The sequence below is a fragment of the Daucus carota genome, chromosome 6 (assembly GCF_001625215.2).
Source record: "Daucus carota subsp. sativus chromosome 6, DH1 v3.0, whole genome shotgun sequence".
Lineage (NCBI taxonomy): Eukaryota > Viridiplantae > Streptophyta > Magnoliopsida > Apiales > Apiaceae > Daucus > Daucus carota.
The window spans coordinates 23,505,973-23,527,679 of record NC_030386.2 but is presented as its reverse complement, the minus strand read 5'-3'; the positions used below and the strand labels follow the sequence as shown (position 1 = coordinate 23,527,679).

The window sequence follows — 21,707 nt, the reverse complement described above, 5'->3', positions numbered from 1 at the left end:
TCACTAGAATATTTCTTTTAACCATTGGGCTAGTACTAAGATGATACTAAGCATTTGTTTATTTGAATTTTCTCATTTTAAACAAATTGGCTTGTGATATTGTTTCAACCATGTACATCTGTACATGCCGGTTAAATTGCATTTTCATCACATTCAACTTGTAAACAGGTTATCAAACTCAAAAATTTATAAATACATCATTCAGTCCATTAAATTTAAACAATCACTCAATATAAAAAATCACACCCGTTAACTTGTGTGTTTAACGAAATCTATTAAGTATTGTTTTGTGAACTCCACCTTGTTTCGCACTTAAAAATTGATGTGTTAAATTAAAGAACAACCAGTAAAAAATTATTTTAACTTATATCAACTTACAAATGATTCATCAAACTCAAGAAATATACATAATTAAGTAATTAAGCACAATATTTATTTCACAACATTATCTAAATTAAACATATTATTTAAGCCTTTAAAAAAAAATATTATTTAGGTATAAAATCATTGTCTTAAATTTCAATGTTGATAAACCAGTGATTTTTGGTTAAATATACATATACTTTTTAGTAATTATATTATTAGCTTATGCAAATTAATATTAGTAACTTTTTATTTGATTAATTATTAAAAAATTACACATCAATTTATAGAAAGTTTCTTTCAGTTATTAATTAAAATATGTATTTTAACAAAAAATATAAGTTATATATATATATAGTCATGCTCTAGTAAGAACCAATCTTATAATGAGATATGAGATCTAATCTCAACCACTCATTTAAATACATTATATTCATCTCTCACTATTCATTTAATATTTTAATATTTCACCATCTTCTAATTCAACTACCTATCACCTTCAACCACCGCTGACCACCACCACCAGCTCCGGCGACCACCAGAAAATCACCGCCGGCAAACATAAAATCACGAACGAAAAACATAAAATCATCACCAGAAAACTAAAAATCACCGACAGAAAACCAAAAATCAACGCCAGAAAATTAAAATCACCACATCATCACCATCTACAACCCACCACCACTACCCCGAAATCCGAAAAATCACCAAATACAAAATAAAATCACCTTCGCAAAATGAAAAACACCACTAAACAACGAAGGGAAGGAATATGGCAGCGATGTGAAAGAGAAGGGCGGGGGATTGACCCCGGTGGTGAAGCAGCGGGACGCCGCCGCGTAAAGGAAAAAAAGCCATGGAGGCGGCGGTGTTCAGACCTGTGGAGGCGGTGGGGCCGACCTGGGGGTTGCGGTGTCGTCGGCGGTGACAACCGCACCACGACACCGGCAACAGCACCAAAGAAAGAGGGAGGAGGAAGAAAAGATTGCAGCGGCTAGAGGTGGAGAGAGAGATGAGCAGGTGGTGAGCCGCCGCGGTGCTGCGACGGAGTCACGATGTGGGGGAGTGAGAGCAGATCTGGGCGGCTGTGCGTGATGGTGGTGTTGGGTGGGTGGTGGGAGGTGAATGAAAAACATCTGGGTGGCTGTGCGTGATGGTGGCGGGTGGTGGTGTTGGTAGGTGGTGGGTGGGTGGTGAATGAAAGAGATGAATAATAAAATAAGAGAAATGTGTGGTTGTGATTTAATTTAGGGATAAAAATATGGGGCTGAGATTAGATCTCATATCTCACAATATTTGGGGTTCTCATTTGAGCACTTGCCTATATATTTATTTATTAATTTAATTATAACATGTTTGAATTAAATGATCTAAATACCGATTGTCGCTCAAGTTAAGTTCAAGATGTTTTCGACATTAATAAGTTGCATTAGTAAGTTGCATTGTATTTCACATCATGATTAAGTTCAAGATGTTTGAGATATTAATGAGTCGTATAGTATTTCATGTCAACGATTTGTGACGGTAGCTTTTAAACTGATTTTCTCAAGTTTTGGTTCATGCAAAGATGGGGACAGAGTTGGCAAGGAATGGATAGCTGCATTTACCGTGCAAGATATCATACATTGCGTTGTTCGTTGTAGATGAATCGTACAAGAGAGAACTTGGCAAAGCAAAACAAATAAACTCATGCTCAACGCTCAGCGTCCAACCCCAAGGCCCCAACTACCTCTGCCAGTCTATCTCAAATCTCAAATATATGCTTAAAAGAACGTGAATTGTTGGAGTAGAAGTGAGAAGTAAATAAGTTAATAAAATATTAGGAAAAGAAGTAGAAGTTGTGAGATAGAACCTAATGCTTCTAGTTATTTACACAAACGGATCAAGAAGCAGAAGTAAGAAACAACTTTTACTTATGCGAAACAAACAGCCCCTGAATGTATAAAATTAGAATAAAAGGTTATAGGACACTATAGACAGAAATAAGAATAAAAAAACAATATTTAAGACAAATTTTCAAAAAATATTGATATAAAGTTATTATATCAAAAATGTAAATAAATTATAATCAATAATTAACTGACTAGAATCTTCCATTAATCACAATTGAGTTAGAGAACACTCCTTCCCCAACCTTGAACACATTTATCACGCAAGTATTTCATCTAGCTATGTTCTCGTAGAAAACACTATAACCGTGCTTGCTACAAATTAACAGATCCGCTAAGACCAGCACATACCTCGTATATACCTACTAAAACCTACACTAAATTTGGATATTCGTGTAAAGAAATTATTATAATAATTTTTAAAAATAAATCATATATCGTTGATTAATTATAGTTGAAGTATTGTTTTTGATAAAATTAACTTAACATTTATAACTTTGATTGTGGAAAATTAAACAGTATTTAGAAAAGCTAAAAAGTTAAAAATAAAGATGAAGAATTGAAGATGCTGAATTTTGGGAGCATATAAAAGAAAAACAAAAAATAAAAAGGTAAAAAGTTAAAAAAATGAAGATGCTGAATATTGGGAGCATATAAAAGACAAACAAACAGCAGGGTATATAGATACAAGGCAGCAGCGAAATTAGTAATTGTATTGGGGATCCACATCTATAACTTGTTGCGAATCACTCTTGCAAGGTAAGAAATACAAATTGAAATCACGAACTACATTGCAATGAGTAATGAAATGAAATTGAGAGTCGTGATTTGAATCAGGTATGGGAAGCTTGGGGGCGATTCTGAAGCATCCAGATGATTTTTATCCGCTGTTGAAGCTTAAATATGCGGCCAAGCACGCCGAGAAACAGATCCCGCCTCAGCCGCACTGGGCGTTCTGTTACTCCATGCTTCATAAGGTTTCCAGAAGCTTCGGTCTCGTTATTCAACAGCTCGGCCCTCAGCTTCGTGACGCTGTAACTCTCTCTCTCTCTCTCTCTCTCTCTCTCTCTCTCTCTCTCTCTCTCTCCCCCTCTCCCTCTCCCTCCCTCCCTCTCCCTCCCTCCCTCCCTCTCTCTCTCTCTCGCTCTCTCTCTCTCTCTCTCTCTCTCTCTCTCTCTCTCTCTCTCTCTCCTTCCCTCCCTCTCCCTCTCCCTCTCCCTCTCATCAATTTCTATAACTTGTTATTTTTACCAATTTCTGCATATTTCCATTACATTGCCTTCAAATTAGATTAAGGACTATTGGTTAGTGTATATATGTGTGTGTAGCCAGCCACTTATATATGTAGATTAATATCCAGTTTCAGCTTACTTGTGTTCTGATGAAGCTCGTTCCGTTTTTTTTAGTTTAAATCGCATAGTGCACTTTGGTGTCCTTTTTATTGCATTTATCGTTGCATAATACTGGTATAGCGGTATATAAGTAATTGATTGAGGCTGTCAAAACTTATTTGTATTTGTAGCTCATGTTGTGCTTTGAGCGTTTCTTGGATTAGGTAATATAGCTTCTAGTGGATTCTATATTTGTCATTTATTTTGACAGATGTATCATATAATTTGTCTGTACATGCATGTTTTTTTTTTTATTATATACTCATTCGTTCACGATCTGATTTCCTTTTTTTTTTTTTGGGATAAGTTATTTACAATGTACTTTGCTACTTCTACAGATGTTGTATATGTAAAAGGTAAAAGGAATATTTACGTTATCTTCTCTTTGGAAAATAGGAAACAGAAAACATCATCTGATTTATTTTGGAACTCAGACTGTTGGTCTTGTTATGGTGAATATTGTGGTCACCATTATATAGATAGTGAACCAAGGATAGAGAGAAAAATTCCTGGTGAACTTTTTGATTTGTTAGTTTGACTCCATTTATGATAATATATACCAATTAGCTATATTAGAGTATATTCTTCATGGACACTGGTAGCTTTTTCACATATAGATATTGGATTAAGATCATACACATGTTCATGGACCCATAGGTGTACTTGTATGCACAGGCAAGTAAGTAATCAAAGTCTAAGCTTTCTTTTGGCCCTTTCTTATGAGTAAATTCCTTCGTATATATGTCTGCATCATATTTACAAGTTTGTATATCCGTACTACAAACATCGGTTTACTTATTATATATATGTTTTAATTTATGCAGGTGTGCATTTTTTACTTGGTACTTCGAGCTCTTGACACTGTCGGTATGATATGTTCTGTTAACCTTGTGGATATCTTTTTTCCTGTTTGCACCATTCATGTTGATGTGCATAATTATGTTTGCTAATTCGGTTAAATCAATTTCCTTGTACTTCTTTTGGTTCTTTATTTCTATATGTTTGTGCTCTTTTCCTTTTGCGTTTCTTTTTATTCAACATTGTGAAGTTAGATCCATTGACATAGTTTTATGTCACGTGCTGAAAGGGTTGCATTTGTATATAGTTTGGATTTAATAGACAGCCTTATGCAGTTACATTCTTTTCCCCTTTTACAGAGGATGACACGAGCATATCCACAGAGGTTAAAGTGCCAATCCTGATAGATTTTCATCGCCATGTATATGATAATGATTGGCATTTTTCTTGTAAGTATTCTTCTCCTACTTCAAATTTTTTTGACACGTGTCACCATTCCCTATACTGTATTGATATAGCCCCTAATCCACCTAAAGTGGTCTTCATGTGATAGTTTAGGACCCAACAATTTTGTTTAAAAAATGAGTGTTTTCAATTCCTGTTCATCGCGATGCCAAACGGATGCAAATGTTATTTTAATTGCATTTCATTCCATTGTGAGATGTACTACTTTTAGGGTGAAGTTTTAACAACGCTTTATCTGGACTTGAATTTTTTTTTTTTTGTCGTCAAAATTAACTATTGTAACACTGGACTTTTGATTTGATTCTTCACTTAGCTAGAAGGGTGTGGGTGTAAACTTCGTCACCCTTGTACAGAAGGCACTTGATTATATGTTGTCAGGATTTGATGATCTTGACTGAGTTCTATATGTGTTTTTGTACTTTTCTGTATATACTGATGCAAAACTAAGCAGAAACAACAGAGTAGCAGAGAGATAAAGGAGAATTAGAGGCAAAGTAAAGAATTATAACAGAAATGTAGAGTTTAGACAGAGAGGAGATAGAAACTTGCCGGAGAAGATATCAATTTAGAGAGAGATAGATAGTTAGAGACTAGAGAGAGAGAGAGTGTGTTGGAAAAGACTCCATTATCATATTTTAATTCATAATTTGAAAATACAGACTCACACATGTATTTATAGACCATAAATGAAAGAATCCTTGCTTACTTGCTAACACTTCCCTGGACTCTAACTAGTAATAATACTGTACTGCACCACTTCTGTTCCTAAGTCATAACACATATGTGATACCTAAATTTAATCCTCTTGCTAATCTGGCTTGTTAATTCATGTAAAGGTGGTACGAAGGAATACAAAGTTCTCATGGACGAGTTCCATCATGTTTCTAATGCGTTTCTGGAGCTAGCAAAAGGGTACATTTTAACTCAGAAAATTTATCTCCTCTAAATTGTGAAGAACTGGTTGTGGGTAGGTTTTGTCTCAATTTGTCGTGAAAAGTTTTATCAGGATCTTGATAATTGTTGTTTCAGTGACTAGACTCAGTGGATGATTATTGCATACTAGAAGCTGGTTATGTTACTTAGATTGACAGTATCATCAAGATATCTCCTAAGCAGATGCTGGATGATTCACAAATTAGTATCTAATAGATATCTAATAGACGCAGGCATATATCTGGAGCTTTACAATAGCAATTTTATGTTTCAAAAATATGTATATGTATTTTAAAAAATTCTGCCTTCGATAAGTTTTATGCATTAGAAATGCAAACTAATAAGATCTAGCCTCAATGCTCCCAATTTTCTGTTTTTTATTGATCAAGCTCAGAATTGGCCTTCAGACTGTGCAGTGAGGCTAATTGTCTGGGCTCTTAGGTTTTGAAAGGCCCACTGCTCTTATAAAAATGTTGTATTATTTAAGAAAAAATGTTAATCATATATTACATGATTAAAGATGTAATGAACATATTTTTGAAGGGTCTGTTGTTTTCATAATACTTACTATTTGTTTTTTCATTTTTCATTTTAATTATTTTGGCTCATACTTTTGGGTGATTAATCTTTTAGAATTTGATAGGTAAAGAAAGTATTTAAACACCACAAGGGTCTCAAATTTTTCTGCCCCTTAGGTGTCCAAATGGTGACCGACCCTGATCCCAAATCAAAGCTTGGACTAATATGGCCATGCCCCTGCTTTTCCAGATTAATACTTTGTTCATCCTAAAATTAGTGATATAAAAGTTGTTCATTCACTTGTCATCTAGTAGCACTGTGCCTCGCTTCCTTTTGAAGTTGTGTTCATTTTAGTTTTTTCCATTACCGGCTCAAAATGCTAGAAACCGTCTTAGACAGCATATAGATATTAGCATACCTTTTGTTTTTGTGACATGAAGATTAAGCAAACATCAAAAGTTTATAGCATTTTCTAAAATCTTAAAATTTGACCCAATCAGTTTGACTTTCTATTTGGCCCAAGTGACACAAGTCCTTTCTGTGAATGTATTCACCTATCGCTACTAAATATTCTTCTAGAATAGTTTTCCACCACCTCAACATCTTTATATTCAGATTCTGAACATCTGATAGGGTGACTGTTTTTATCTGAATTATAATTGTGGTACTATTATTCTACAGTTACCAGGAGGCAATAGAAGATATCACCATGCGAATGGGTGCAGGAATGGCAAAATTCATATGTAAGGAGGTAAGTAATGGATATCATGAAAGATAAAGAATCTGCACCATCTGTTTCTGTTCTTGATAATTATAGTGTTATAAATGATGTGCTTTCAAGCTAATCCACTTTTAAATTTAAAAAGAAAAGTACAAGGAATAATTTGAAAAAAAATTAATAAAGGATTTTTGGGCTTCCCTATGCGAACCCTTTCAATTATATTTGTGTGCATGTATTATCTCAAGTGACACGGATTTATGTGTTGATATCAAATTATACCGTCTTGAAGCTACATATAAGTTGTTAAATAGTTATAATACATTGGTAAATTTATGCTATATGTGCCACTTATAATTCCTTGTAATACAGGTAGAATCAATCGATGATTATGATGAATATTGTCATTATGTAGCCGGACTTGTTGGATTAGGGTTGTCAAAGCTATTCCATGCTTCAGGGGCAGAAGATCTGGCTACAGATGCTTTATCCAATTCAATGGGTTTATTTCTCCAGGTATTCATTTTGACATTGTAGGACTATATAAAATGGTGATTAAAATTGACTCATTGTTCGAAATAATGTTTTTCCATGTGTATTTAATAATTGCAGAAGACAAACATTATTCGAGATTATTTGGAGGACATTAATGAAATACCAAAGTCACGCATGTTTTGGCCTCGCGAGATCTGGAGTAAATATGTTGATAAACTCGAGGTATATCCCTTTCGGTCACTAGATATAAAAATCTAGTTTCAATACTCTCTTTTCTTGTCTAACCATCAAAGATATGATAACCATATTACTGGAGAACTAGCTAACTAAAAATTTATAATAGTGCCTGTTTATGAATTAATTTTCTAAATTTGGGGCGATTATATAATTCAGGAATTAAAAGATGAGAAGAACTCAATAGTGGCGGTGCGGTGCCTAAATGAAATGGTCGCAAATGCTCTGATACACGCAGAAGACTGTCTAAAGTACATGTCTGATTTGCGAGATCCTGCCATCTTCCGGTTCTGTGCAATTCCACAGGTACATTATCACAAGGAACTTCACATATCTTATAAAATAAACCGACTTGAGTGTTTTTGTGGTATAAGAATACTCAGCTTGTTTAAACTTTTGCAGTTTCTAAATCCAAGCCCCTAAAGTTCAAAACATGAACTTTTTACTTCTTATTCTTTTCGAGAGATTCGTCTTTTTTCCTTTTTTGTTTTATCCTCATCTCTTTATCTTGCCACAGATTCTCGAAATTGTATTATATGCAATGTTATGTTTGACCATATGTAGTCAAAGCCCCTAAAGTTCAAAACATGAACTTTTTACTTCTTATTCTTTTCGAGAGATTCGTCTTTTTTCCTTTTTTGTTTTATCCTCATCTCTTTATCTTGCCACAGATTCTCGAAATTGTAGTATATGCAATGTTATGTTTGACCATATGTAGTAAATTCTAGTGGATCCATCTAGTTCGACAACCAACAAAACCATGTTTTGTTATTTCTTTTTAGGATATACCATTGAGTTGGTAGGTGTTAGCAGAGCACTGTTTTCTGCATAAGCCTTCATTTTCATGTTATTCATGTCTCTCCAAAATTTTGCTTCTTATTTTAAAAAATTTCAGATTATGGCAATTGGAACACTTTCTTTATGTTACAACAACATTCAAGTCTTCAGAGGGGTGGTGAAAATGAGACGTGGTAAGTATTAACTTTGAATTGTACTCGCCATATCATATTAGAAAATGTAGTTCATCTCTTTATAATGACTTTTAATGTCTTTTCTATTGTTTTGTTCTTGATAATTGAATATGATTGGTGTTGTTCTAGAATACCAAGTCTACCAGGCTTCTTTATAACTACCAAAGGTAAAGAGAAATGAAGATGTTTACTAATCTTCAAAATGTCCATCTATTTCGTAGCATAAATCATAATTCCTACATGAAGAAGACTTTATCTTTGATCTTCGGTAAAAAGTTGATTTCTACAAACACTACACCCATTGAACATGGGCAAAATGCCTTATAAGTTGAAACCATATTTAAGGAACAATGAGATACTGTCCACCAATACCAAAAATTTCAATGGCTAGCTTTAATGCTTAATCAAGACCTCGCCTTAACTATCAATTAAGTAATATGTTTAGCAATTCTACTTTATTTAATATTTGGGTTCTTGCTTAACTAGAGTATGACATTTTTTCACTAGGAATCTGTCAGGAACTTAGTATTTTTCTGTTTTTGTGATTGTTCTATGAGTTTGGCAGTATACCAAGCAGAGGAACAAGACAATATAGCTAGTTTAAGGCTAGAGATAGGTAGATATTGAGAGATTCAACAGCATAAAAGCTAATGAGATGAAAAAACTATAGAGAGAATTCTGTTATAGAGAGAGACAGGATAGAAAACCTAGAGAGAGAAAGACGGGTGGAAATGCATTCTATATTCTGATATTCAAATTTAACATAACAGAATTACAACTAGCTGATAGCTATTTGGAACTAGTCTGTTGCTGCAGTGCAGTAAAAGACTATAGTACACTTGCTAATACACCCCTTTATAAATACTGCTACTATCACTGACATACCACTCTATACTTGTGTAGAGACTAACCTCCTGACAGAATCACTTATTGAGATGCATTTATATAGATTCTGAAGCACATTTGTTGTTTACAATACCATCACATATTGTTGCTAACAATAGCATTCGTTTCCCTTTTTCCGTAAGTAGTATTTGCCGTACTAAAGCCGCAAACAACTTTCACCATATGTTGTGTAGCCATATAGATGCACATGAAATATTTTAACAAGATAATACCAAAGCTGGAAACAACTTTCACCGTGTGTTATGTAGCCATGTAGATGCACATGAAATATTTGAATAAGATAAGAATGTTGTGACGTCCATTAGCTGTTTTCTGGTGTATTTTTTGACCTTACTGGTTATAAAAAGCTTATGTATATTTTGCTTGATTTATATAATATATATGAATTATGGTTTTTGTTTTCTAGGTCTCACTGCCAAAGTTATTGACCGAACAAAAACAATGTCCGATGTATATGGTGCCTTCTTTGATTTTTCATGTTTGCTGAAGTCTAAGGTATGTTATCATTAATCTAGATAGTTACAACGCAATGCATCTACAGTGATGTTCTACAACATGTAACTGTGTATGATATGTTTATTCATGCTAATTAACCATTCCATCTAAAACCTTAAGGTGTTAGAGGAAGCCACTACATGATCCTATATTATCAAACATTCAACAGTCCCTCAATCATATGATTGAACTGGACAAACAGCAAACAGAACCAATAGATAAGCAACTGATTAAATAAACAGATGGGGGTGGAGGGACTTGACCGGTTGAACCCGAGACCCTCCAAAATCAAGCTCTAATACCATGTTAAATAGCTTTCGTTACTTAAAAACAATTCATAACTGAAACTCAAAATAGAGTAGTATAATGTACTCCCTCCGTCCCAGCCAATTCTTTACGTTTGGTTTGGGCACGGAGGTTAAGAAATATGTATAAAGTAGTGGAAAAGAGGAAGAAAAGTGGGCGAAGTGGTGGGACCCATCAATTTTTAATGAATAAAAGAGAGATAGTGGAGTAAAAGTAGTGTGAAAAGGGAGTAAAAGTAGTGTGAAAAGGGAGGAAAAGTTGGGAAGTGGTGGGACCCATTGACTATATTTGGTAAGTTTTGGAATGTAAAGAATTGGATAGGACATCCCAAAAAGGAAACTGTAAAAAACCTGGTGGGACGGAGGGAGTATAACATCATCAACATGGTTTTGACATATTTGCTCCAGAAGCTATAATTTCAGGTTATTCACTGTGCACCATAGAACTAGCAAAACCTTTTCCTAACTGTTTAAAATAATGTGGCTAATTTCTGATTGCCCTTTGTATATCTTTTTATTTTTTTATAGTGTGTGCCCACATGCACATGCCAGGAATTGTAATTTGATACTCCCAATAACATATAATATGATTCATTTAATTTTCTATTCATTTGTAGTTAACATTAGCATTTTGCAGTAACAGAGAAATACTCCTACTAGCATATCCCATGTGAATTTATTTGTCATGTTTGACTTTTTATGGTCAAATTGACCGAACTTTGACTGTAATTTACATATATTAAATAATTTCAAAAACTTATAAAAACATATTACTAGAATCTACATCTAATCTACTTTTAAATGTATTTTTTCGATTTTCAGGATCATGTAAGAATAATTACTAATTATCAGTCAAAGTTTGGTCAATTTGACCACAAAAAAGTCAAACAAGACAAATTAATTGGGACAGAGGGAGTAATAAATATCAATAGTATTAATTATTGAAAGCAGTAACGAGGGCTAACTAATTTTTTTTCGTATAATATCTTCAATGGTATCAACTTTTAATATAATATACTTTATATAAAGTATGTGTTCTGTTGTTTATATTATTATTATTATAAATATTATATTTTTCGAATACTATGTATTTATTAATTAGCAAATCAAAATTTTGATTTTAGCAAATTAACATATAATACTATGAATATTATATGTTCATCAAACTTTTTGTTCTAGTTACAAGCGCACTTGTGCTTCTAAAGTTGTACTACTTTTTTAAGTCCCAGTTGATGATGGTATGCCTGTATGCCATATAATATATAGATTAACAAAATCTAAATGTGATATATTATTGTTTTTATTATAAATTTGTTCTTATTATATATAACACTCTTGATGATGCTGGCAAATCTTACTAAAAAAGATTTTACTCAATATCATTATGATACTTCTTTTTTAAATTATCTTTTAAAAAGTTTTGTTTAAAAAAATATGTGTAGAATATATTGGGTATATATAGGATGAAGTTTTGTTTTTGAACATATTTTTTCAATATTAATATTATTTTTAAATTGAATTATATTATCTTAGGATATGAAAGAGTGTGGAGAAATGCGTATTTGAAGTTAATGGGTTGGTTAAAATTAAGTTATGGATAACATTAATTACAGATCAATAGAAAAGTATACACACATTATTATCCTCTCTGACCCAAACATTTTTTTGAAATTTTCTTTTTAGTATGTCCCTTCCAATTCTTTACATTTAATAATCACCAAAAATAGTAAATTTTATAATATAAAAACTAACTACATCCACTCCTTTCCTTTATTGCTGTATATATTAAATATCAATCACTCCCACTACTTTACCCACTTTTCCTTCCTTTATACATCCTTTTTAATCTCTCTGCCCAACCCATATGTCAACCCATTTGTAAACAAATGGAAGGGATGGAGCCATGGAGGGAGTAAATGTTTTTGGAAGTATCAAAATTACAACTCTTAGCATGTCCATGGGCACGCATTAGAAGAACTGTTATTTTCCGTGTAAAGCCTTTGTTAGTTTGTTTATCTTCATTTGATTAGAAATGAAACTTTTTAGTGCGGAGTTGTTAACATTAGTGAAATATATGCTGCATCTGACCCATTTAGGTTGACAATGATGATCCAAATGCTACAATAACTTTGAGTAGGCTAGAAGCAATTCAGAAAACATGCAAGGATTCAGGAGCCTTGACCAAAAGGTTTGTTTACGTGTTGCACTTGAGCACTGATTTTCTTACTACAATCAAACTATACTGTGCTTGTGGAATGTGATAATTCTGAAAGTTCGCCATGTTTCTATATTGCAGCAGAAAATCTTACATTATTGAGAGTGAATCAGGATACAACTCTGTGTTGGTTAGTGTTTATGTTGCTGCTCGCTTGTTCTTTTAGATAAGATATAACAAAATTGGTTAATACGGAGTAGTTACTTTTTATGTTTCTTATTTCTTAGTGTGTAAAAAACACCAGTCACTCACAATATTGTATTTCCAATGCAGATTGCAATCATCATCATCATACTTGCTGTCCTTTATGCATATCTATCTTCAAACCTCTCGAAAAACGCATGTAAGTTTAACAGTTAGGGGTATTGATATTTCAATGCAAGTAATGCGGCATTAACTGTATATCAATGGAAATATCAAATATTATCTCGATAATTTACTGTACACACTTGAGCAATGTTTTGTGGAGGAACTGAACTTTTCTTTTATATTTTGTAGGATCTGCATCTTTCAGGAATCCAGTTTTTGACAAAGCACAGTACATTTTTATACTGAATTTCACTGATAATGTTGTACTCTTGACATCTGTAACTATTTTAGTTAAAGATGTATAATACTGTACCTTGAATTCTACAGTGCGTATCATTTCAACAAAAATATTGAATTAATTGGTTATTTTTTAATGGAATGCTATTTTATAGAGTACTAAATTGTTGGATACAGGAGGCTTAAAAACAGAATTCTGACAGTGACTTTTCTTGATTGAAAGACATGCTTTGTTGAATTTTATTCATCCAACTACGAGAACATGCATCCAGCATCTTCCAAAAGCAGTCCTACCTTTACGTATGTCCTCTACAAGACAGAGAGACTTTTAAAACTAAAAATTCAAAGATACATGATTAAATCAAATTCAAAAGAGAAGCACCATTTAAGTAAGATTCTTGTTTTGTGACGTGATACAGTTTGATATTCTACTGCATTGAAGAAAATCAGGGATAATTTGATTTTCTTACTTCTCTTCTCACAAATGGAATGACGAGTAAGAGTTATGATCGGTAAAATTATGTGATTCAAATAATGATTTTAATTGTTCGTAATATTCAAATAATAGCGAGTAAGAGTTTCTCATATGTGGATATGTAAGCGGAGGCTTTGCCGCAGGCTTCATATAAGGTCTAAAGGTTCTTTGTTACAGAGCACTTTACAGCACTCTTTACACTCATCATAATTCATGTTTCGAATGAAGGAGTCAACAGTTGTTGCTGGTCGGAGCCCTTTAACTTTTGATGTTGCGGTCTCAAACCTTTTAATGTAACTTCGCAAAGACTCTTCAGGTTCTGCTTGACATTTTCCAGAGATATGGTGTGTACTGTGTGCGGAGTGTTGAAACAAAACTTGGCAAGAAAGGTGGTTTTGAATTCTTGCCATGAGCGAATGCTCCTGGGTGGGAGACCCGAGGACCAGGTTCTGGCGTAAGATTTGAAAGTGCAGATGAATAGACTGCACATCGTCATGTCATTGTACTTGTGACATGTCATTAGAATTTCATTGTAACTTAAATGGTTGCTAGGATCAGTAGAGGCCCGTTATTTTGACTCCTTGATTAGTGGTGTGTACTCCCCGACAGCGGCGCCAAGTGATAGTCATGTAGTCGTAGGGATTTCAACTAGTGTCCGTAGGCCGTAGCGATTATGGTTCTATTATTTTTGTGGATTCTTTTTTTCTTGTCCTTTTGTTGTCTTTTCCGTCTTATATATGTGTGTGATTCTTCTTCAGTTGGCTAGTCTAGATCGGGTCTTGATGATGAGGACAAGTTATTGGGACATGTTTATTGTGGTCCTGAAATTAGGGGATGATATGGTCCCGGGGAGGTCGGCTAGTCTAGGTCGGGTCTTGATGACGAGGACAAGCTATTGGGACCCGTGCATTGTGGTTGGGGGATGATATGGTCCGGGGGAGGTTGCCACATGTTCAACTACTTTCTAGGGCGACGAGTCAGATTTGTGGGCGACTTGTTGTTCCATATGTAGACTACAGGCTTTTGACGGAAAGCCGAAGGGAAATGGGGCCGTAGTTTTATCTTTATGGTGTCTTTTTACCTATCATGGATTTCTTTCTCATCAATATGCACACAGTTCTATTTTCTACTTTTGCAAATTGAGGAGGTCATTTCTTCTTTACTAAAACAAATTTAGGATAAAATTCAATGGTGTTCCGCTGCAGCTCAGACATTTAATGGCTCACTCCCCAGAAAATATCATCAAAGACTTATGCAAACTTGAATTACTGTGATGTTATGCATTATGGCTCTTTCATCAGTTTCAGTATCCAGTGAGATGGCAGTACAAATGATGACTGTGTAGAGCATGTTGGTCTTTGGATGTTGAATTTCCATGGAAGGCACAAACTAGTTTTGAGATTATATTGAATAAGTGTTAGACTCTGGTTACTTGACCCTTTTTGAATATGACTCTTTTTAAATGAAAGTTGTATTACTAAGAAGCCAGAAATGCAGGATACTGGATCCCTATAGGTTCAAATGCACAGCATATTCTTAAAAATATTTAGAAGGCATTCTAGAGGCCGTTTGAGTAAAGTTAAAAAAAAAAATGCTTTTTTCTTGAAGTAAAAAAGTTGACTAAAAATGAGAAGTAATTAAAACTAAAAAATAATTAAACCGTTTGAGAAAAAAATAAAAATCTTAAAACAAAAATTACTCCCTCTGGTCCTTTATATAAGGCATTTTGATTTTTTGCACATTATTTTATGAGTTTTGACCGCATATTTAAAATTAATATTTTTAATTTTTTTTTCTGAATAAAAATATAACATAAATATTATTATTCATAAAAAAATATTAAAAATATTAATTTTAAATATGAGGTCAAAGCTCCTAAAATAATGTGCAAAAAGTCAAGGTGTCTTATATAAAGGATCAGAGGGAGTAACATCTCACCCTTCTGACTTTTCACACAAACAATTAAAGAAAAATAAAAATCGGCTTCAAAGCACCCGCTTCCCAAACAGCGACTCAGTCAAAATCAGAGGAGATTGTGAGAAACAGCCTTAGAACTTAGAAGAGTTATATTTTCGGAACCTATGAAGTTATGGTGGAAATATGTTCACCTTTTTGTATTAGATGGATGAAGCTCATGTAAACCTCTGTTGATTTTTTCCGTTTACATGATGCTAATTTAGTTTTATAATCAGATACAGTACTGCTATATTCGACGTTTAATTGAAATTAATCATCTATTAATAGCTATTTCAACATGTTCCTTCGTATCGATTAACGGTTAATCAGTTCAGAAATCGGTTTGTTGAAAAATCAATTATAAATCAGACTAATCAGCCTAGGTGGCTTTAAGAAATCTACAATATATGATAAAATAATTTTAAAAATAATATTATTCCTTAACTTCGATTATCTAATTAATTTCTAGATGGTGTGTATTCACGGGTTAAGTTCAATTAACTCTCACTTGGCTAATCATTTCGAATTGCAAATGAATAATACAACAATTAATTCAGTATAGGAAATTAGTCAAATTACAATAAAAATTGAACTCAATGATATAAAATTACAAGATCAGCTCTTATACAGATGAGATGTCATGTTTGTGGTATCTTATTTTATTTCTGAAAAAATATCATGTTTGTCTTTATCTTATTTTATTTATGAAAAAAAATGTTTATTTCAAATTTCAATTAATAAATAATCTTAAATAGTTAACTGAGATAAGCACCAGGCAGATAAAGAATCTAGGATAGTACAGTGCTTATCCGAATAACACATGCGGAAAGCATCTCTTGGATCATTCATCTCGGCTCTCCCATACTTTCTCTATCCTTATAATTTAAATAAAATTGAAGCTCCATTCGAAATCTTAAAATAGAATTTAATGTAAGGGACAAAACCTAAAACCATTATAGTGTACGTTCCATTCCTTTACTTTCATTTTTCAATTTTATTTTTAAGTATAATTGATTAGATAATAAATGAGAAAAAGAAGTAATATAAAAAAGAATATAAAAATGAGGTAGTAGAAAATGAGATGTTGAAGATCTTTAAATTCATTAACATAATTTTTAATCAATTACTAAAATCAGTAAGAATATAATGATAGGGACCCTGCACCGAATGTGAATGCTCTTACCAGCACAGCATAACACATTGAAATACGGACACCTAATAAACTGAAGGAGTGTGAATGTGATTGACTAATTTTAAAAAATATTATTCCCCAGATGATGAGTTCAAGAAACTAATAAGACCAGATTTCCCTATTTGCAAACGGCTTATATCGGTCACATAGAAGATCCCACCTCTTGTTTTCCTCTATTCGTTTCTTTTGTTACGGACAGAAAAGCATAAATATTTTGGATATTTTTTAGAAAGAGGAGTAATGTTATGTATCTGAAATTTTCCAGGTCTCATTAATAATTATTATTAATTTAAATTGAACCAATCAAATATTACCAACTTTTGAGGACTAATCATAAAAAAACTCTTAGTTAAAAAGTAAGATGACATACCAAAAATAATCTTTCGACAATTTCACAGTTTAATCATACTGTCTCCACGTCCATAATTATAACCAAACTTTACATGCCTTTAAAAAAAATCTGTATAAGATTATATATCATTTATTATCATATTGAAGTAGTATATTCTATTTATAACAATCTAAAATATTAATAACATATTATTTTTAAATTATAGGAAACTAATATAGACAATACTACCAAAGCACAATATCCTATAATAATTTAAACATATTTTTAGTAATCTCTTATAAGTCCACAGCCAACGTCATAGAAAGTACTCTTAACACTTTTTTTTGGAGTGCGGGCATTTTCCCTCGAGGAATATATAAGCTGTCAATTTTTTCTTTTAAGGAAGTACGTTTTAATTACAATTAACTTCAATTTTTACCATATGAAAACCAAATATTTTCAATCAATATTACAACTTCGTATGCAATTTAATCGTATTTTTGAAAATAAATTTGAAAACGGAAATATTTATATAATTTTTCATAGTATCTTATTGGTATGTACAAGTAGGGGTGAGCAAAAAACCGAATAAATCCCAAACCGAAACCGAAACCGCTTAAAACCGTCAAAAACCGAACCGCATAAAACCGAACCGGAACCGAACCCGAAAACTTAAAAACCGAAACCGAAACCGATTGTTCGGTTCCGGTTATAACTAGGAACCGATCCGATAAAAACCGAACCGATCCGATTTTTAAAATAAATATTATTTATATATATATTATTTATAATATATATAAAATTTTGAATTTTAAAAATAAGAAAGTAAATGTATTTCAGATATTAAAAATTTTAAGTCTGCTGGCCAATTACCTCGCCTGCTGCAACTGCTGCAATTATATGTGTGGTTTAACATTCTTATGCAAAAGTGTGCTATGAGTGTACTTATGTTGCAACTATGAAAATAGAGTCACTTCAACCCTAACTTCAGGTACTTCAATTAATCGAAACTATCAAGAGGAATCAGTTCTTGAAACAGAGGATGTGCACTGGATAAAATATGCGCAGTGTCACCAATGAGCATAGGAAGAAAATCATCTCCTCAGTCCTCATTGTATGCGCGGGCGTCGGTGCGGTTTTAATAACCGAAACCGAATTAATTGTAACCGATCCGAGATATTTTAAACCGAAACCGAACCGTAACCGATCCGGCGGTTTCGATTTTGACTTTTAAAAACCGAGGATATGCGGTTGCGATTTCGGTTTTACTATAAAACCGCACCGATTTGCCATCCGCTCTCCCCTATGTACAAGGGACAGATAGATGACTAGATAAGCTATCTGTTTTAAACTCCAAACCTCATGTTTATTCCCCATGTTTTATTCCTCATGATTATTCTCGACAATGAAATAAAAATCACACTAACATACAAGGACGATGAAATCTATTTCGTCTGCACACTATAGTATAACACACAAAGATTCTTAGAAAGATCATATTATATGCAAGTGATCGTTAATATCATTGGAGGCACACATTATCCTTAATCACTAAATTATGCTATAAATAACTTGGACATGCATGCAGAGTAAAGACACTTACGAACCCTACTGCCTCCACTATTCTCTCAACTACTCTCTCACATTTTCTTGGATTCTATTAGGCATGTCAACCTCTTCATGTTACAAGGTGATGAGGCGATCACCGGAGTTAATAACTCCGGCAAAACCGACTCCTTGTGGGTACAAACTTCTGTCAGATATTGATGATCAACAGAGTCTTCGGTTCCAGCTCCCCATGATACAGTTTTATAGTAAAAATGAGGGGGTGATGGGAAAGGATGTTGATCCTGTGAGTGTTATAAGGGTGGCATTAGCGAAAACGCTTGTGTTTTATTATCCTTTTGCTGGCAGGCTCCGAGAAGGAGCTGGCGGGAAGCTTATGGTGGAATGCAGTGGCGAGGGAGTTTTGTTTGTTGAGGCTGATGCGGATGTTGCACTTGAGCACTTTGGTGATCCGGTTATGCCCCCGTTTCCTTGTTATCAACAACTGCTTTTTGATGTTCCGGGCTCTAGTGGGATTCTTGATTGTCCTATTATACTTATGCAGGTAAGCGCATTATTTAACTTATAAGTACAAATTTACTTCTACTTAAGAGGGGAAAAGGTCCAGATGACACAAAACCTGCAAGTAATGCTCAAAATTACAGAGTTGGAATAAATGGCCACAAATATCATTTCGTAATACCGGATAATCTAGCGTTTTGTATTTTGGACGAAAACGTTATATCATGTTGTGTTTAGGTCTGAAAAACCTTAGAAAACGCTACACGATTTGGCGTTTTAAGAACAAAACGCTATATAAAATAGGGTTTAGAGTTTCAAAATGCTAAATCGTGTAGCATTAAGAAGAAAAAGAGAATAAACATTAGACGATGTAGCGTTTTGGATTGTAAAATGACATGTCACGACCATCTTCTCTAACACTGATATTTGGGGCTATTTTTTTAGAAATTATGATAGCGAGGGCCAACACCCACTTAAGAGCAAGTCTAACATGTGCGCATCCTAAATCAAAATTTAGGACAATTGTCAAATATAAAAACAGCAGTACTGTTAGAAATGTCTTAAAAAGTGCATGGAATATTTTCGACAACATCAACCATTTGTGTAACTGTAAACAGGTGACTCGTTTCAAATGCGGAGGATTCACACTCGCTCTGCGCCTAAACCACACCATGTGCGACGTGGCAGGAATCGTCCAATTCATGACAGCATTAAGCGAGATAGCCAGAGGCGCCGACGCCCCGTCCGTGCCACCAGTATGGCAAAGGGAGCTCCTCAATGCCAGAGACTCCCTTCGAGTCACCTACACACACCACGAATACGATGAACCGATCGGCACCGAGGGGCCGATAATCCCCTTCGAAATACTCGAACATCGTTACTTCTTCTTCGGTCCTGCTGAAATCCGCGCACTACGACGATACCTTCCGTACAATCTCACCAAATGCTCCACTTTCGAAGTCCTCACGGCTAGCCTCTGGCGATGCCGCACAATTGCTCTCCACGTCGATCCCGAGGAGGACGTGCGCGTAATATGTCTTGTAAATGCCCGCGGATCATTTGATCCGCCTCTGCCGAATGGCTACTACGGAAACACATTCGCGTTTCCAGTAGCCATCGCAAAAGCGAAAAATATAACATCTAATCACTCACTTGAATACGCGGTGAAACTGATCAAAAAGGCCAAGGCGGATGTTACTGAAGAGTATATGAGATCAGTGGCGGATCTGATGGTCATGAAAAACCGGCCTCATTTCACGCTGCATAATACATTTCTAGTGTCGAATGTGACGCGAACCGGGTTCGGAGATGTGGATTTAGGTTGGGGGAAAGCGGTTTATACCGGTCTGCTTCCGGTAATGGCAAGTTTTTATGTACCTTTCAAGAACAAAAAGGGTGAAAATGGAATACTGGTGCCTATTTGTCTTCCCAATTTTATGATGGACACATTTGCGAGGGAACTTGATAGCATGTTGCAGAACAATGAGGAGTTGGCTACAGAAGTAACTTTACCGTATATCAAGTCATCTCTTTAAGTAATCTATAGTTTAAGTGTAGGTCATCATTGACTCATTGTGATCAAGTATTGAAAGTTTTATTTTGTGTTTAGCGGTTTTTCATTATTCAGGCTTTTAAATGGTGTGATTGTACTTCCGGGATGTTAGATATGAGTTGCACAAACAGGGATGGAATGTGCGATATGAAATAATTTTCAAAATATAATTTACTTATATCTTAAAAGTTAAAACAAGTATATTGTAGCTATTTAAATTTTAAACAATATCTACTTCAACGAAGAAGTCGAGCCTTGATCAAAATTATAAAATTATATTTGACGTTACGATTATTGATTGTTAAATTCAAGCTAACCCATTTAGTAATAAGATATGTTATGCTGCTTCATCTTATAAGACAATTTTATGAAAAGTTATTTGTGAGTGTACTATCCGTGGATTTTAGAATAATATTTATAGATTAATTATAGTAATAGATTAATAATAATAATAAAAATATTAAAATTGGATTATAATTAAGATTTAAAACTGAGTTAAGATAATGGGCCTCAAATATGGATCATACTTGTATTCAGATAACTGGGCTTGGAATTAGGGTTTTAAAATTCTATATATAAATAACCCTAGCCTCTTTTCTCTCTTCTCTCTAGCCTCCTCCCTCTTTTCATCCCGATGGGGCTTCTAAAGATTTTACGGTGGAAAGCCCCAAAATCTTTCCGTCTAATTGCTTGTTCTTTGATTGTTCTTGTTTGTATCATTGTTTTCTTAATAAATCTCCCTTTTTAGGGAAAGTTTTCTTATATCCATATCACGAAACTTTCTATTTTCGTTCTTATTTGTCTCATCTTGTATATGAAGAAATGCATGTTATTCTATTTTATGTTTGTTCGACTCGATCATTCTTGTAGATGACGTATGATTGTTATTTA

The 21,707-nt window shown here is 33.9% G+C and overlaps 2 protein-coding genes across 2 annotated transcripts; both read left to right on the top strand.

Annotated features, from left to right (window-relative positions):
• Nucleotides 1-2,878: 2,878 nt before the first annotated feature.
• Nucleotides 2,879-13,397, top strand: LOC108192971 (squalene synthase 2). Its single transcript, XM_017359520.2, has 15 exons — nt 2,879-3,011; nt 3,090-3,286; nt 4,468-4,510; nt 4,801-4,890; nt 5,743-5,818; nt 7,040-7,109; nt 7,449-7,592; nt 7,689-7,793; nt 7,965-8,111; nt 8,701-8,776; nt 10,089-10,177; nt 12,579-12,670; nt 12,779-12,827; nt 12,971-13,040; nt 13,196-13,397. Coding segments are annotated over exons 2-15 (1,248 nt in total). The 5' UTR covers nt 2,879-3,011; nt 3,090-3,091; the 3' UTR covers nt 13,198-13,397.
• Nucleotides 13,398-18,822: 5,425 nt separating this feature from the next.
• On the top strand, nt 18,823-20,946 carry LOC108226106 (benzyl alcohol O-benzoyltransferase). Its single transcript, XM_017401057.2, has 2 exons — nt 18,823-19,307; nt 19,882-20,946. Exons 1-2 carry the CDS (start codon nt 18,864-18,866, stop codon nt 20,797-20,799), a joined length of 1,362 nt encoding a protein of 453 aa, XP_017256546.1. The 5' UTR covers nt 18,823-18,863; the 3' UTR covers nt 20,800-20,946.
• The last annotated feature ends 761 nt before the right edge of the window (nt 20,947-21,707 follow it).